Here is a 17,631-nt window from a genome sequence, read left to right on the forward strand (position 1 = left end):
ATGTGCTTCAATCCACACACAAATACAAAACAATCTGACCACACGTACAACTGTTTCACAAACTCTATAAAGCATTCACACTCCAATGGATGCATCAGAAAGCAGCTTGGGATTACGATCTTGTCCAAGGATATTTCGCCTGCAGACTGGAGCAGCCAGGGATCAAACCAGAAAACTTTCTGATCAAAAGCTGACTTGTGCTAAATGCTGAACGGCAGCCAACCCATTTTAGCCATTTAATGAATGTGCCATTTAATCTTGGCTGCAGCCAAGATTAAATGGCACATTCATTAATTACAGAGTTACGGATTGTTACATGGAACTCAAAAGAAATAATGAACCCATCTCGTGTCCTGTGTCTTCTATAGCTGTCTGTACTTTTACTTCCAAAGTTCATCAGCAAACATGTTTGCAGGCCTCTAATTATCAGGCTGTACTCAAGCGCTTGAATTCAACCTAAAAGCTGTGCTGTCATACAGAACCAAGTACCCTCCGCGGAAACTATAGCTAATGTCACAACTGGATCTGATGAGACAGCTATGATTTCTGGACTCGAAGTAAATAATCCTGAATCAATTTATACAACATCAGTTTGTTTGTTTTGCTTTCATAACAAATAGTTTGAGCCATATACAAATACAGAAGTGACAAATGGAAACATATTTACAATCCAAAGTCAGACTAACAGTTTTCAGTAGCACAGTCTTTTATTTACAGTCTGCTTCTCCTGGTGGTAAACCTCTATCACATGTTTGGATTAAAAATTAGGCCTATATAGCTGCTGGTTCCAGCTTAAGCAATATGTTAAAAATACTAAATTCTTCATTGATTTGAGCTGTGGGGTTTGCTATACACTGGCAGAAAATTGTAGAGTAAATGGTGAAAACGAACAAACCAAATAACAAGATCCTTGAATTCCATCTTTTTTATTAACAGAAACTCCAACAAATTTGTGCCCAATTGATGATGTTTGGGACATGAAAAGTCCAGTCCAGCAGGTGGCGGTAATGCGCCTTAAAGCTTTAACCGCCAAAACATACAAGAGCAGAAGAAGAAGAAGCCGAGTTCCCGCTTTATGGCGTTTTTCTCTCCGATTATTGTCAAGACTGATTTAAAGGTAAGCACCGAGCTAATATTAATCCGAGTCTAGTTAATCTTGAGTTTAGCTCCTGAATGAGGCTTTCTGTTGCTCTCCTCGGTGTCTCTTCTCAAGTTTTTGTGAACAAGTTGGAAAAAAAAAATCTGACTAAATTGACTCAAGCTGCTTTAAACTAATTTACAGAAAGATATCAGCAAAAGGTTGTGAAACACAGAGAAGAAAATAATTTTATTAGAAGAAAGCTTTTAAATGAGCTCATTGTAATCAGAGTTTGTGTTGTTTTATTAGTCTGTTATTAAGGCTACTTAGCATCTCTGTGGCACCTGCACAGCTTATGAATGCAGCTTGCTAACTAAGCTAGCTAGCGCCACCCTTCTTCCATATAAGGTCACTTCCGGCTCCAAAAGACCCAACATGTTGGCGGTAAAAGTGCTATAATGAAATACATTTATGAGAAATGTAAAAATAAATGTGTTCCAGGCTAAAACACAGCTGCCTTTATCAGCGCAAAGTTGTGATGAGGCTTACTCAGATGATGGCTCAGATTTCTACACCCACTCGGATATACAGATGAAATCAAGACAAGTACATCAATACAAAAATTCACAGGATTGTTCAAAAAATAATAAATTGCATGAATATAGGAAATCTTCCTCTCAGTGACTGAGTTGTCTCATTGTGTCCTCATTTTTTATAAATCAAGGCCTGAGTAACCCAACCTTAAGTCTTCATTAAGGTTTTTGTCACATAGATAGAAAATAAACTCAGAGATTAAGCGGCTGTTATAAACAGAGTGATTAGTTTATGTAAAAAATGTAGTTTGTTGTTGTTCTGGTTTACGTGCTGAAAATGGTTTTATTTGTGTATGTTCAATGTGTTAGACTTGTACATAGTTAAATATATGATCAAATAATGTTGAATCCTGGATATGGATTTGTAAGCAATGAAATTTGAAATAAGGGGGTAGGAACAAGAAAACTTCACCCTACTCCTTTTCGAGCACACACATTCTGTAGACATAGATATTTACATGAAAACTTGATGATTTTTAAGTTTTGTTATTTTTATTTTTTTCTGTTGTTATTTCAATTATATTTGCATGTTTGAAATAAATTTTATCTATCTATCTATCTATCTATCTATCTATCTATCTATCTATCTATCTATCTATCTATCTATCTATCTATCTATCTATCTATCATTTCTCACGGCACACGTATATTGTCGGGTTTTTTCTTGGCCAGGGCATATTTTAAAGAGGAATTGCTCTCCTGGTACTGGTGTGCCATACTGCTGAATTTGGTATCGGTGTTCAAACCTTTTGTGTTTGTTTCAAACAAGTTGTCCACCCAAGGAAGCTAAAATGTGTTCTGTGTGTTCTCAGATGAACATATAAGACACTTTGACTCTTCAGTGCAGTGTGGAGCTTAACAAAGTTCTGTTTTGTGTCCCAGCTGATCAGGAGGAGGAGAAGAGTCTGACGGAGCAGCAGAGGAAATTTCAGCTACTTGGACTCAGCTCAGCCACTGCAGAGAAAACAATGAGCTCAACACAGAAGGTGACAGATACTAGTGTTAAGAAATACTCCATTAAAAGCTGAAGTACTGATACAGTATGTATATTTTATGCTAAACTAAGTGAACCTTGTGCAATATTAATGTAATGTAGAAATAATGTATACAATGTATACAATGCCTACATCTTAGACGGTGACGTTGCCTCTAAACATCAAAATGAGCAGGAAGATGTTAAAGTGGGATTCAGCAGGATTCAACCCTAAAATCAGCTGTAGTGGCTCAGTGTGGGGAAAAGGGTCACAGCTCACAATCATTTCTATTGAGAGCTCCAGTAGATTTTTTTTAATGTACAGGCTGTGATCAGCTGACCTGCTGCTCTCTGTGAATTCATCCAGATGTCAGCAGATGTTTCACGAGTTGTCCTGGCTGATTTCCTTTCTCTACACTGACAGTACACTGTCTTTATATTAGACACTAAACTGTTGGTATGTGGGTGGAGCTCAGTGAATGAATGTCAGCATCATGAGCTTAAGTTTAAGTTAATCTCTGCTACACTTGATGTAATCTAACTCTGACATGAGCACCACAGTCACTGTGCACCAGTCACACACTGTTCTTTACTTAAATCCATCACATTACAGTAAACTTGCCTGCTTATCCTGCACTAACCTGCAGAGGATTTTACTGCAGTCTTTACATCACATTGTGAGACAAACTGCACACAAACAGTTTGTGTGTTTACTGATGTTTGTTGGGCTGATAGAATCGCTGCATTTGAAATTACCTGCCACGTAAAAAATATTACTCCATTTATTCTCGCTCGTCTTCTGTATTGCTAACTAGATGTTGAAATACCGCGACCGCAACTTATCAGCACCTGCAGTCGTTCAGGTTCTGGTGGTGTTTGGTGCCACACTCCACCTTCAGGTTTAAAACTAGTGTTAATGGAGGGAGTTTGAAGCTTCAGTTTGTTCAATGACTGCATTTCACTCACTGACTCTGTATCTCTGTCACTGCAGGACCAACGTGGACCGAGAAGTCAGCGCTCTCAGGAGGCCGACAAACCTCACAGAAGCAAGAGAGAGAAAAAATACACCTGTGACGAGTGTGGGAAGGATTTTACCTGGAAGTTTAAACTAAAACAACATCAGCTCATCCACACTGGAGAGAGACCGTTCAGCTGTGACTTGTGTGGAAAGTCGTTTTCCTGGAAGAATTCCCTGAAAAGACACCAAGTCGTCCACAGTGGAGTTAAAGCTTACAGCTGTGATCAGTGTGGCAGAGCTTTTACTCGAAGTAGCCACTTGCAGAGACATCTAGTTACCCACTCTGGAGTTAAGGCATACAGCTGTGACATCTGTGGAAAAACCTTCAGCCAGCTATGGAGCCGAAATATACACCTACGCATTCACTCCGGAGAAGATGTGTACTGGTGTGATCAGTGTGGTAAATACTTTACAACAGACGCACAGTTACAACACCACATGTTTACCCACACTGAGGAGAGACCTTATCAATGTGACCTGTGTGAGAAGACTTTTAAAACTCCACAGTACCTGAGACAACACCAACAGATCCACACCAGAAAGAGACTCTACAAGTGCAGTTACTGTGAGGTTTGTATTTTTATTTTATTCTTGTAAGTTCAGTCTGACTGTTTGGAACAAGTCTGCTCATTAAATTGTGTTAGCATGTTAGCACTTCTACTGCACCGAAGAGTAGCTCTGAGCCATTATTCAGGTTTTCATTTCATTTAAGTGTAAGTCAGATGTTACTGTAATATTAAATAAGTATTGCTGTAGTATTATGGTGGTAGTATTGTAGTTATTGTAGCCCAGTAAACTGAGTGTGTTAATTGAAACAGTAAAATGTAATTGGACGTCTGCAGAGATGCTCTTTATTTCAGGCGACTTTCAGGATAAAAGTGTTGAAGGACTGACTTACACTGTCTTTGTGTCTTTGTTTAGAAGCAGAGCGACACAGATGGATCCATTTCTCAACCCTGTCATCGCTGTGGTGGTGGGAAAGACTTTCGTTGTGACATCTGTGGAAAAACTTTCAGTCTGCAAGCCGGCCTAAAAATACATCAACGTAAACACACTGGAGACAAACTGAAATACTGCAAAGAATGTGGGAGAAGCTTCCCCACATCAGCTGAGTTAAAACAACATGAACTCTTTCACAGTGGGGTCAAAAAGCACCTCTGTGATCAGTGTGGGTCATCCTTCACCACTGCAGGTCACCTTAAAACACACAAACGAGTCCACACAGGAGCGAAACCATACAAGTGCAGACACTGTGACAAAAGCTTCTCACAGTCAGGTAATTGTAACGAGCATGAACGTACACACATGGAAGGAAACTACAGCTGTGAGCAGTGTGACAAGAGCTTCAGTAATCTCAGTTCATACTCTGCACACAAACGATCCCACGTTACTAATAAACTGTTTCACTGTTACCACTGTGCCAAAACATTCACTTCATCATCTGCTCTGTGCAAACATCAGCGCGATCACGCAGGGCTGAAATCGTTCCCATCACAGGATCAGAGTGAATCTGAAGAGAGAGAAACATCCTCTGGTTTCAGAGTCCAACTTAAAACCCTGGAGATCAGGCTCCACAGAGCTCAGGTCGGCTCTCCTTAAGTTTAAGTTAAAGTTCAAATGAGGCTGTGAATCAAACTTCCTGTAGTTCCATTTTAATCTTTATAAATTGTTCTTCTGTTTGTGTTCAGTCGTTACCTTTTTTTTTCAGTGGTTGGATTAAAAATCAGTTTTCTGTTGTTTAAGTTTTTATTGAATGTATTTTGTTAAATAAAGTTAAAATATTGTTAAATAAAGAATTGTTTGAACGACAAAGATTTTGAGCCATGATGTCATTTCCTGTATTTCAGAGTAAAGACTGAAGTGACAAATGGAAACATGTTTACAGTCATGGAATAAACACTGATGGGTCATCTGTAGGAAGTACTATTGCTGACCTGACAGACTCGACCTTGTTTACAAAGAAAGAAAGGAACTGATGACATGTGTCAGCAGAGGCTTTCAGGGTTGTTTAGAGTAGAGCTGATAGTCTTAAAGAGAACATGGCGATTATGACAATTTAACACAATGATCTGAGAAAAATATCTGTTTCTCTCATTTTTACTGTATTCTGATCAAATTTCCAACATTCTTTTAACATTTCAAAAGAAACCTGCAAATTGTCTTTCTTCCACTTTCACACTTGGCCCTAAAAACACCAACATCCGTGCATCACCCTTGTGTCAGTCTAATGAACCTAACATGTGAGTGATACATAACACACATTCACACTGGCTGCATATATCAGTCCGGGGGGGCAGAGCAGAACTCTGTATGAATCAGACGCGCTCACATATTCAGGCTTTCCAGAGGCGTTTACCATCAGAAGAAGCAGAACAATGAATCATCAGCACCCCGCAGAAGAACACAGCAAGCAACAACTCTAACAATAAAGACGTGCTGGAGCCAAAAGATGCAGATAGCGAGTTTTAAACGATAACGCACAGGATCAAAGGGGGAGAGGGTAAAAACCCACTGCCTCCTGAGATAAAGATCAGCAAGTCAAGCTGGCAGCAGACGACACAAAACGCTCTCTGGAGGAGGCGGCGACTGTGGAGCAGGCCGACGAAGAGGCGGATCGGCAGACAGGAAGCTCCCGGGGTCCCACAACAAGATGTTGCGCGTCAGACCGGAGCAGGATATCCCCATGTTGGTGACACTGCCCATCGAGGTACAGCCCAACTTGGCAAACCAACCCTTCCCTTTCTTGGACACCACACTGGCTGATCTGGGCATCCAAGACTGAGTCTCACTCCGTGTGGGGACGTTTTTTTGTTTTTGTTTGTTTTTTAAGAAGCAATCATGTGTATATATTCAGCTCAGAGCTGAAGGAGAGGGTGGTTTGGGTTGACACCAAGAAGACCCATCCTAGAGGTACGGCGGTGGGATCCAACTGCAGGGATGTGGTCAGATGGCAGTCTGTGGAAATCAGGTGACAGTGAGAGCAACTTGATTTTCCTATTTTGTCCTTCAGATACGAGTGAAAGCCCAGATGCCAGGAGACAAGCAGCTCCAGGAGGTCCTGTACAGCACCGAGGTCCACACTGACCGCTCCTTCTGCTGCACTGGAATGGATACCCATACGGAAAAGAAATAGTAAAAACTTGTAATTACTGATTACTGGGCATGAAAGTGGCCACTTTCATGAGTAAATCATATAAGGCTTACATGATTTACTCATGAAAGTGGCCACTTTCGCATTACTTTCATACATTGTTTTAGTAAGTATCCAAAACATACAAGTTTCATTATATAATTTTTCAAGGGATCTTATATCTGTTTTCTCACTTATATGCTTTTCATACAAGTTTCACACAAGACAGATACAAACTTTATAAGATTTATATATATCTTTTCCATATGGGTATCCTGCCCTGGAAACAGACGTGTGCAGGTCTAGAAGCAGTTTAAATCCCATACTTTTTTGATCTGTGAGGCTCTTAATGTCACGTCTGCAGCCATGAAAGTCAGCTCAGGGTTTCTTGATTCTGATTTTTCTTTGCTGTGTCACATTTAGCTCATATCTGCATTGCCATGCCCTGAAAACAAGCTGCCGAGCTTTAGTCAGGCTCAGGGACAACGGGAGATCTGAGGAGCAACACGATGAGAACAACTAAAACTGAACAAACTTAACATCTGATTACCTTTTTTATTTATAAGAAAAAGTTTAACGCGCCAACTGTCCACAGCAAAGCTTATTATGACAAGACTGCTTTTATTCAGTGATGTCAAAGTGTCATCACTTCATACCTCTGAACTGACATTAGATGTATTGCATACCTTGTTAGAATTACACTGTTGAAGCATTTGTAAAAAGCTTCTGTCCTTGTTAATTTATGTTTTAGGATAAGTTTTTGGGCTGTGTAAGGTCACAGGTTGCATTTCTGAGCAGAGTAGTAAAGGTAAAGTAAGTGTTTTCAAAACTAGCCACTCAGCATGTGTACAAACAGTGAGAAATCTCTGAAGAAAACCGTTTGAAGGAGCAAGAGCACACGTGTTTCTCCACAGGTTAAAGCCCGCTTTAATAATCAATATGAATCAAAGACTTCTGTCAACACAAAATAAATGTAAGGAAACACACTTTCCTGTGCAACATCCAGTTTCTATAACTGACGACAAGCTTGGACCACAGTGATCTAAACTCATCCTCTACATTGGAAATGTAAACAAATGTAAATGTGGTTTTTACTGTACCAGAGCAGGGCTGTGTGTGTAGAGCACAGCCAGGCAGCTGAACACTGTATTGTTCTCTTTTTGGTCCTCTTCGAGCGGGAGACGAGCCACCAAAGCTGGCAACACCGGTCAGTGAACACATTCAGTTTTCAGGCCCCTCTTCTGTGGAACCAGCTTCCAGTTTGGATTCAGAAGACAAGATTTCAAGATTAGGCTTAAAACTTTCCTCTTTGGTAAAGTATATATTTAGGGCTGGACCAGGTGACCCTGAATCCTCCCTTAGTTATGCTGCAATAGATGTAGCCTGCCGGGGATTCCCATGATGCATTGAGTTTTTCCTTTCCAGTCTCCTTTCTCACTCAGTATGAGTTAATAGACGTCTCTGCATTGAATCATATCTGTTATTAACCTCTGTCTCTCTTGCACAGCAGGTCTTTTATCCTGTCTTCCTTCTCTCACCCCAACCGGTCACAGAAGATGGCCCCGCCCCTCCCTGAGCCTGGTTCTGCTGGAGGTTTCTTCCTGTTAAAAGGGAGTTTTTCCTTCCCACTGTCGCCAAAGTGCTTGCTCATAGGGGGTCATATGATTGTTGGGTTTTTCTCTGTATCTATGAAGCGCCTTGAGGTGACTTTTGTTGTGATTTGGTGCTATATAAATAAAATTGAATTGAATTGAATTATCTGAGGAAGAAGCAGAGTTGGTTTGTTTCCAGCTGAAATCATCCAGGTTCAGGAATTTGAATCGATCCACATCACTTCTGCTTGAACTAGAGAACATGAGTGTCGACTTACATTTGGTCTGTGAGACACATGTCATAGTGACAGTATTTGGGTTAATATGGCATTACTCACCCTGGTCGCATTTCTTCAATATCAGGCACCAAGTTCAGGAACTCGTTCTTTTGCAGCCCGCGCAAGGTAGGAGGTCTCCAGAGTGGGAACCATCGGGAAGTTTTCACAGTCTGAGCAGGAGGGACTGGAGGCACGTGAGCTGTTCTCAGGGGTCCTTTAACACAAATCACACCAAGTTAGAATCAAATAGATAACCTGTCAATAACCATTTGCAGATCGAGGTCAATGTTCCTAAAAATATGTTTACTTCTGGCCCATGGAGCCACAGCGCGAGTCCGAGAGAGAGGGGCAGGTAGAGGAAGGGGTGAGGGTGGCACTGCTGAAGCTCGTCACGGATGGATCACGTCCGATCGGTGAGATGAGAGAAAGCTGAAGTGAAACAACAGCAGGATGAGGTAGACGTCAATATAGGAACTCCCTGATGTGACACAGAAAGGCTATTTTTTTATTTCTTTGTATTATTTCTCACCTTGCAGTCACTGATGCTGTTCACCAGCTGCTTGTATTCAGTATTGAAGGTGTGTGTCAGAAGGCGCAGGCACTACAACACAACAGGAACAAGACCGATCAGCTCCGAGCAGAGAAGGAAGAAGGCAGCAACAAGAACGCCCACTAAGCCCACGTTTTTCTCACCTTGGTGGCCAGCTCCTTCTCACGCTTTCAAAGGTGGTGCTGGAGATCTGCGAGGAGACGGAGGTGGACGTGGACAGAGTGCCGGAGCTCACGCTGGGGGACAGAGACTCACTCAGGGACTTGGTGGTGGGAGCTGTTCCCACGGGAGCCGCCACTCCCAGAAGGTGACGGGTCTTTTCCACCTGGACGAAAGATGGGGGCGAATGTGAGGTGGGGAGAAGAGGGGAGGTTAGTCATGTAAAGTCTGTACTCTAAGAAAAAACTTTTTAGAATAGCACTTTGGTCTTTGAGTTGAAAAGTCATTTTTCCCTCTACGATATTAAACAGATTTATTTCTTTATGAATCTTTTAAGGCCCCACCTCCTGCAGCTGCTCCATCTTCTCCAGCTCCCACTGGTGCTCTAGGATGAGGCTATCTCCTCTGGGCCTCCAGCCGGCCAGGTTCTCCTCTCCACGCACATAAGCCACTGATGTGTCCAGCACCTTCCTCCTCCTCCTCTGCATCCCTGCTCAGGACATGAGCCCTCATTAGGATGAAGCTCTCCACAGAATTATGATAAAACAGCTGCCGTTCTTTAAACATGTTTCATGGCCGCTCACCTGAGCTTCCAGTGTCAGACATCTTACACAAGCTCAGCTCGTAGATCCCAGTCACTCGGTTGCTATAATGAAGCAGAAGTTTTGAACAAGGAAACTTTGTAACAGGGCAGATATCTTTGATTGTGAAACAGAGATGGCCACAGTGCAGCAGCCCAGATTTACCAGTCAGGAGTTTTGGAGTATCCAGTCCCAAAGAGGTTCTTGAGAGAACGGGGTGGGGAAATCTTGGCGTCTCGGGAGTAAAAGACCGTGCAGATGTCTTTGGTGATAATGGCAGGCTGGATGCAATGGTCCAGCTGCAGAGAGGAGATAAAGGGTGTGTGTTAGACACGATGACATCAAGAGACTTAAAAACACGTACAAACAGGTACAACACGGCGGAGCAGCGGCTGACCTCCAGATACGCAGATAAGGTCATGTAGATCTTCTCTCCGTAGGGAGTGACGCGGTTGAGCAGGAGGGAACCTTTTAAGGGTGTTTTTATTTGTGCTCCCTGGCCTGGAAATAAACGGTTTCCGATCAGACCTGCTTCATCTTTGTGCCCTTGGTATCTGACTCGCTTGCTCCCCCATGCATTTTAAAAGAATCCTTCTCTTCAGCATGAAGTTCTGGCTCAGCTTTAGTGTCTGCATTACATGTACACAAAGACAGAAACATTCAATGATAAAAACACACAGTGGAATAAAATTGTAAGACGTCATCAGTTGATGCAGTTTAAGGACACTTGTTGTTCTGTGCAGTCTCACCTGGAGCTCACGCTTCTAGTTCATGCCATCATGACCAAAGATTCTTCAAATAATAGTTTAAAGATGTCCATGAATGCACTGCTAACTGCTCTTCACCCTGATAAAAATCAACATGCATTTAGAATAAGAAACACTTTTACAAAACCAAAAGCTTCACTGTACTTAGTGATTTATACGTCTACAAAACAGGTTCAGTTTGTAACTGAGAGAGCGGCTCAGTGGTGCTGAATTATATTTCCAATAGAAACACAATTTCATATGTTGTAGTAACAACACACTGCCACAAGATGGCAGCCTAGGCCTACTTTACCATGCTGTTCCAGTACAAAAGAAAAAGTGACAGAGCCTTGAAAGAGTGACAGAGACACTTTTTATGAACTCATCTGTAATGTGTCACCTTTTCTGTAGGATGAAGAAGTGCTTCCCTTCTTTTAAAGTAAATACAGGCTTACAAAGATCCTCTAAACATGTTTCTGAAATAATCCTAAACACAATCACTAAATCAAAAATGCAAGAAACTATTTATTTAATCACTCTTCTTAACTTAATTCCTTAACTTAGTAAAAAAAAAAATAAAATAGACAAGAACTTTTCTGCTGTCTCACCTCTGTCAGTTTTCATGCTGTTGCAAGAACAGGTGGAGGTGCAGGTGGAACTTTGACTTCAGTGTGGTTTGTATGTGCAGGCAGGAGTCTGACATCTCAGGACAGCAGAGGATTGTCGAGCACGGTGACTCCTGCTGCGACGCCCCCGTCTGACTGTCCTGAGCTCTTGGTCCTCAGCAGACGGCCCACACACTCATTCATCACCATGTCTTTACCCTGCCTGTAAGAAAACCAAGAAAAGGCTAACATTAGAAACAGCCACCAACCAATCCCTTTTACTCCACCACCCAAAAACCAGTGAGAAACACTAGCTAGTATTAACTTGGAATCAAAGTGCACTAATCCCCAGGCTCCCAGCATAACATACAGTCCAACACAAACTCCACAAACTGTCTTGCTTCAGCTGACTTTCCTTCACCTTCTCTCCAAACAATCTGTTGTGCTCTTTTCAGCACAAAGCCACACTCCTGCTCACTGATCCTCACCTCTTTTTAACCTAGTCTCAGCAACTTTGTCCCATAGCTCGCACATCCTTTCCACCTCCATCTTTCTTCCCAGCCAACTGATACATACCTTTTCTCCTTCCTTAAAAGCCAGCCTAAGAAATACCATTTTATAAACGCCCCATAAATGAAACTGCCATTTTCAAAAATCGTATCATCCAAATTCATGCAGCGTGGCTAAATTAAGAATGAATTACAAACCCGAGCTTCCTTGCTAACATGAGTAACAGCTAAACACTATCATAGTGGAGTGTAAAATTACTGCTAAAATAGCTCATATGAACCCTGATACTGGACTTTGTATTTATCAAAACAAATGATCTGATATTACAAAGAAAACTAATGATTGCTTTTTACAGTATTAGCCCAGAGTGATGTAAGGCAGGGTGGTTAGTCAGCCATAACCTGCTGACAACTTGTATCTGGTAGCTTTTTCACATCCTGATCAATGTTGTTGTCAAGTGTGTCTCATATACACTATTATCTCAGTCACAGTACAGCATGCATGAATCACAGTAGATACACAGTAATGCAAAACAGCAGGCAGTCATGTATGTGTGCAGATCCACACATGCACTGCTTAAACTTCCCTAGTTTAACAAATGGTGAGCAACAAACAGAAGTTTTCAACATTTTTAAAGACGCTTCTATCCCCCCGCCCGCTGTACCTCCTCCTTCTCGCTGAGACTTCAAGACAAACCGTTCTGCTGCTGACAAGGCCACTGATACTGTTTTGTCCCTCTCTGGACCCTGTAGACCAGCGCAACCACAGAGAAATAAATCAGAGGAATAAAATGCAAATGATATTGCTCACACTGAACAGCAACACCCAGGTGAGGATTATCTAATGCCAAATTTTCCAAACAATGAACAAACCGTGCCCTTTGTCTCACCATGTCTAGAGTGTAGAGGTCAGCCAATGTCGCTCGGATCTGCTGCACAGCTTGAGGCTGGTCTGGGAAGAATCTGTCCAGGACTCCAGGTCTGGGGAGCACTTGCTGAACCTTCTTGGTACCAGCCAGGTGAGCGCTGATATCTGGACACTTCACAGCTCGAGAGCGCTCCATGAGGAGACGAGCATCCCAGCTCTGCAATGGAAAACAGACAATGAATTCTCTGCTTTTTATCATTAGATGTATTTCTGTATTAAAAAATTCCGTTTATTGGGCCACTTTGTGCTGGAAGAATTTTTCCAGCATAAAATAGCCTCTATCATTTCACTAACTAACTTATTTCACTGCTGCTAATGACGTTTCACAAACTGTCACAGGTTTTTTAGCTTCGTTCGTATAAACTTTCTTGTGGTTGAGATTCCCGAGAAAACAGCCAGCACACTGAGCAGCAGAGGGTGACAACAGTTGGTTTCAACAAAAAAACGGCATCAAAAAAGTCACGGTCATCAGAGCAACATCAGAGAAACAATAAAGTCTAACCATGGAAGGCTTTTTTAAGTATGTGCATAAAAACACAAACACAAAGAACATCAACAATGAGCACCTTTCTTTTTGCTGAAAGTGATATAGCTTTCTGTTACCATCAACTGAAACCGCCAACATTTCAGGTGTGCATGCTGGGCAGCTGAAGCTGACATCACAGCACAGCTGCTCTTCCTCATCCAGAAAGCTGTGCTGCAGTGCATCGCTTTTGGCACGCCCAGTCTGTATGTACAGAAACATAACAGAGGAGTAAATATTTGCATCTGCTTATTGAAAAACAATATCAAAGAAATACTTCACTCAGCCTTCCCCCACACTTGCAGTTGCTTGCAAAAGTATTCGCCCCCTCAGATCTGTGGCAAGATCTGAAACTGCTGTTCACAAACGCTGTCCATCTAATCTGACTGAGCTGGAGCTGTTTTGAAAAGAAGAATGGGCAAAGATTTCAGTCTCTAGATGTGCAAAGCTGGTAGAGACAGACCCTAAAAGACTGGCAGCTGTAACTGCAGCAAAAGGTGCTTCTACAAAGTATTGAGTCAGGGGGCTGAATAATTACGCACACCCCACTTTGCAGTTATTTATTTGTAAAAAATGTTTGGAATCATGTATGATTTTCCTTCCACTTCTCACGTGTGTTGGTCCACTTCTTCTTTGTGTTGGTCTTTCACGTGGAAGTCCAATAAAATTGATTCATGTTTGTGGCTGTAATGTGACAAAATGTGGAAAAGTTCAAGGGGGCCGAATACTTTTGCAAGCCACTGTAGTACCACGCTCCAACAGTTTTGCAAAAGCTTCCCTGGAGAATCATGGAGAAAATACTTTTAGTTCCAGGAAGGAGCTCAAGAGGTCTAAAGTGTAAAGAGTAGACATGTTGACAGATGCTGGCCAATATCCACTCCTAACCAGGTCCTTTAAATCAGGGCTGCACTGCTGCTGCCATGTTTGACATCTGTGTATCGCCTGGTGCACATCATAACGTCCTTGGACCAAAAAGAAAAAGAAACAACATGAATAATACACCACTGCCTTCACAGATGACTTCTGTTAAAGCAATACCATGTTCTGATTGTACAGCAAGGGCAGAAAACATGCTCCATCACACTATGTTCAAATCCATCACAGAAACCTAAATAGCAGGTTGCTGTTTACTATTAATGTCGATTAAAATCACGATTTTTCCTGCTGATACTGTGAAGTTTACGCAACCCACAGGAGCAGTTTCAAAGCTTTACTGTTGGCAGAATGCGAGCTACCAAGAAAGAGAAAACCACTTAAATAGATTCTTTCTAACTGGCTGTAGACACATATGAAAACCAAAATTACATGTGGTTGGAGGAATGGCTTTAAAAACATCAATAACACTTTCTCTGCTGTGGAGTGGCTGATGTTCGTGATGTAGAACATCACAATCCCCACAGAACCATTCCTCTGGAAGACACTCTCTGCACATAGACAGGACTTTGAACAAATTCAGCAAAATTTGAATAACTGAAAGTAGTATGCATTCAGATCCAGCCACTCTTGACAAAGGTAGCAGCTTCTATTTTGATATTATAGCTCCGGGTGGCTCAGTGTGCTTCACTATGAGCTGACGGTTAAAAGGACATTTGTCAAACTCATGTGGTTTTATAATTATTAAACTTCTCACACGCTCAAAGACATAAATGTCAGCCAACAAGGCATCGCTCATCAAGCTTAGCTCCATAGAAATGTATGTTATTGACACTTAATAACAGCAGGGTGAAGACAGTGGCAACACAGAGGATGGCCAACAGCTTCTGTGTCAGTGAGACATTTCAGCTGGTGTGGCCGTGCTTCTTTCCAGCACTCAGCAGCTTTCTGCTGCCAAAAGGACCGTGACACTGCCCTACTTCTTTGAGCCTCCGGAGAACGACATCAATCCAAAACAGCAGACAGCCTTTTCAAATACTTTTCTCTAAAGAATGCAAATATCAAGTATTCTTGCTCCCCTTTCTTTCTGATAATGTCACTTTTACAAATCCTGTCCCATCAGCTCTCATGGCTGGTTTGGCTTTGAGGGTCGGGGAGGACAAAAAGCTATTAAGGACCTTTTGATCTGCAGTCCAGTTCTCCTCTAAAGTATTAAGGATGAAGCAACAGTGCTCCTCTTTGCTATTCTGAAATGTGTGTTAAACACAGTGTAGAAGGTAAGTAGAAGCTTACACAGCACCATCAGCCATCATGCTAAATTTGCATCTTCAAAAGTCAATGCAGCCAGACTCACACCTGATTAGAAATGTTCAGGAGACACTGTTGAATGTTTAGTGTTAACTTAAATCACTCATCATTTACAGTATTACAGAGTTCAGGGTTATGGGTTAGCACTATCATGTTACCCGTAACTGTATTAACTATGGTACTAACTTAACTAGCAGTGTTGGCCAAGTTACTTGAATAAAAGTAATCAGTAACTAATTACTGATTACTTCCCCTAAAAAGTAATCCCCTTACTTTACTGATTACTTATTTTCAAAAGTAATTAATTACTTAGTTACTTTTTAAAAACATGATTTATGACCTGAATAGGTAATAAAGCAATAGATCTTTCAGCCCAATTCTACTTTTTCTGCATCATCCATCATACAAAATGTAATCAAATGGAAAAGTCTGTTTTTAAAACTTGTTTTATTAGTTTGAATCTTTTTACTTTATGCATCAAGCAAAAATTAAATTATATGCAACATCCTGACTAGAAGAAATTTGTGGAAGAATCAGCGAGTCTCTCTGTGAATTTCCAATCCCGTAGTAGCGTACTCGGTGCTTGCTCTGAAGTTAAGGGTTTTTTCGCTGTAAAAAGAAGTTTCTAAAAGTTTTTGTCACTTTTTACGGAATCAAACTCAAAGTAAGCTCAGTACTTCCACGCTTTAAACGCTGCACGGTCATACTCTCTCTGCACTCCTCCATAGATTATCCATTCTTGATCTGCACACAGCTGTTATTGTCATGAGGCACTCTGGCCAAAAATTTTTCAGTAACGCAGTAACGCAGCGTGCTTACGGGAAAGTAACAGTAATCTAATTACCTTTTTTGCAATAGTAATCCCCTTACATTACTCGTTAATTGAAAAAAGTAATTGGATTACAGTAACGCTTTACCCCGCATTACTGCCCATCTCTGGCTGTGAAACACTAATGAAAAATGATTAACTCAAGTTTTTGCTGCTAAAGTTGGTTCCATCAGCTGCTGAATCACAGGATGTACTTGGTTATAGTCATTTGTGCATTTTGGGTTGCTTTAAATAAATAATGATGTGTTGTAATCATCCAGATCTAGAACCTTAAACTGCTTTTTCACGTGTCTGTAAATGAATTTCTTTCTTATCATTGGTGTCGGCTTCTGATTTGTCTGTTGTCAAGGTCTCACCTCAGTGTGATTCCTCACGTTTTGTCATGATTAAAGGATGAATGTGAACACAGCTTCAGTGTAAATGTGAATGAAAAAAAAAAAAAAAGCTGGAAAAAGGAGGAGCCCGGAGCTTCGTCTTTCGCTCGGCCTACCCCGCTATAGCAGACGGACCGTCAGAGACTCGAACTTGGCCGTTAAACTCTGGGGTCTGAATGCTGGCCTCTTAACGCTGCGCACCACACAGCCGGCCAGAAGAAAATAGAAAAAAAGGACATTTATCTTCTGTTGTTCAACAATTTTTTTCGTTTTTTTAAATCTATTTAGCTTGTTGTGCAGTATTGTTGCTGTAAACAGTGTTGCTGTAAACAGTGTGTCACGTTACTTGAAAAAAGTAATCGGATTACAGTAACGCGTGGGCTGTTAACATCTCTGTTAACTAGTCATGATAGAAGCCAATATTTCTGTCCTAACATGGTCGGAATATGTTTGACTACAAGCTAACATTTACAGCATGACTTTAAGCTAGCACCATAAAGACGGTAAAAGACACTGTAATATGTAGAAATGCATGTGAAAAGTGTTATATTAGCAGTGGTTGTGCTACTCCACACAGCCACTTTAACATTACTGACACTGTGTTTCTTACCTGTAAACAGCGGGTCTTGTGTGATAAAAGCTTGTGCAGAAAGTAGCAGGTGTAGACTGGTCCATAGCACTGTATGAAGTGATAAGATGTGAAAGGACATATATAGGGTACCTTAAAGGGCGCCTTAAAAGTGTTTCCCTGAGCTTTTACTTGCAGCTTGATATCTAAATAAATGTAAATAAATGTAAATAAATGTGAATGAAAAAAAGAGAAACGAAAAAAAGGAGGAGCCCGGAGCTTCGTCTTTCGCTCGGCCTACCCCGCTATAGCAGACCGACCGTCAGAGACTCGAACTTGGCCGTTAAACTCTGGGGTCTGAATGCTGGCCTCTTAAGGCTGCGCACCACACAGCCGGCCAGTTGGAAATAGAAAAA

The 17,631-nt window shown here is 41.4% G+C and overlaps 2 protein-coding genes across 3 annotated transcripts; one reads left to right on the top strand and one right to left on the bottom strand.

Annotated features, from left to right (window-relative positions):
• The first annotated feature begins 1,008 nt into the window (after positions 1–1,008).
• LOC113028749 (uncharacterized) lies at positions 1,009–5,474 on the top strand. Its single transcript, XM_080306384.1, has 4 exons — positions 1,009–1,117; positions 2,554–2,657; positions 3,636–4,232; positions 4,584–5,474. The coding sequence occupies exons 2-4, from the start codon at positions 2,640–2,642 to the stop codon at positions 5,259–5,261; spliced, it is 1,293 nt and encodes a 430-aa protein (XP_080162510.1). The 5' UTR covers positions 1,009–1,117; positions 2,554–2,639; the 3' UTR covers positions 5,262–5,474.
• Positions 5,475–7,267: 1,793 nt separating this feature from the next.
• Positions 7,268–17,624, bottom strand: LOC113028760 (glutathione synthetase-like). 2 transcript variants are annotated; one of them, XM_080306400.1, is made up of 12 exons: positions 17,258–17,624; positions 14,065–14,225; positions 13,344–13,467; positions 12,703–12,897; positions 12,478–12,559; positions 11,307–11,526; positions 10,702–10,798; positions 10,350–10,581; positions 10,118–10,251; positions 9,956–10,017; positions 8,970–9,861; positions 7,268–8,876 (listed from the first exon to the last, which is right to left on the bottom strand). In XM_080306400.1, exons 3-6 carry the CDS (start codon positions 13,446–13,448, stop codon positions 11,507–11,509), a joined length of 402 nt encoding a protein of 133 aa, XP_080162526.1. In that variant the 5' UTR covers positions 13,449–13,467; positions 14,065–14,225; positions 17,258–17,624; the 3' UTR covers positions 7,268–8,876; positions 8,970–9,861; positions 9,956–10,017; positions 10,118–10,251; positions 10,350–10,581; positions 10,702–10,798; positions 11,307–11,506. The 2 variants fall into 2 exon arrangements, with proteins under 2 accessions (XP_080162526.1, XP_080162525.1); XM_080306399.1 differs by lacking the exons at positions 14,065–14,225; positions 17,258–17,624 and having other exon boundaries at positions 13,344–13,668.
• Positions 17,625–17,631: the final 7 nt, after the last annotated feature.

This window comes from Astatotilapia calliptera, chromosome 9 (assembly GCF_964374335.1).
Source record: "Astatotilapia calliptera chromosome 9, fAstCal68.1, whole genome shotgun sequence".
Taxonomy (NCBI): Eukaryota; Metazoa; Chordata; class Actinopteri; order Cichliformes; family Cichlidae; genus Astatotilapia; species Astatotilapia calliptera.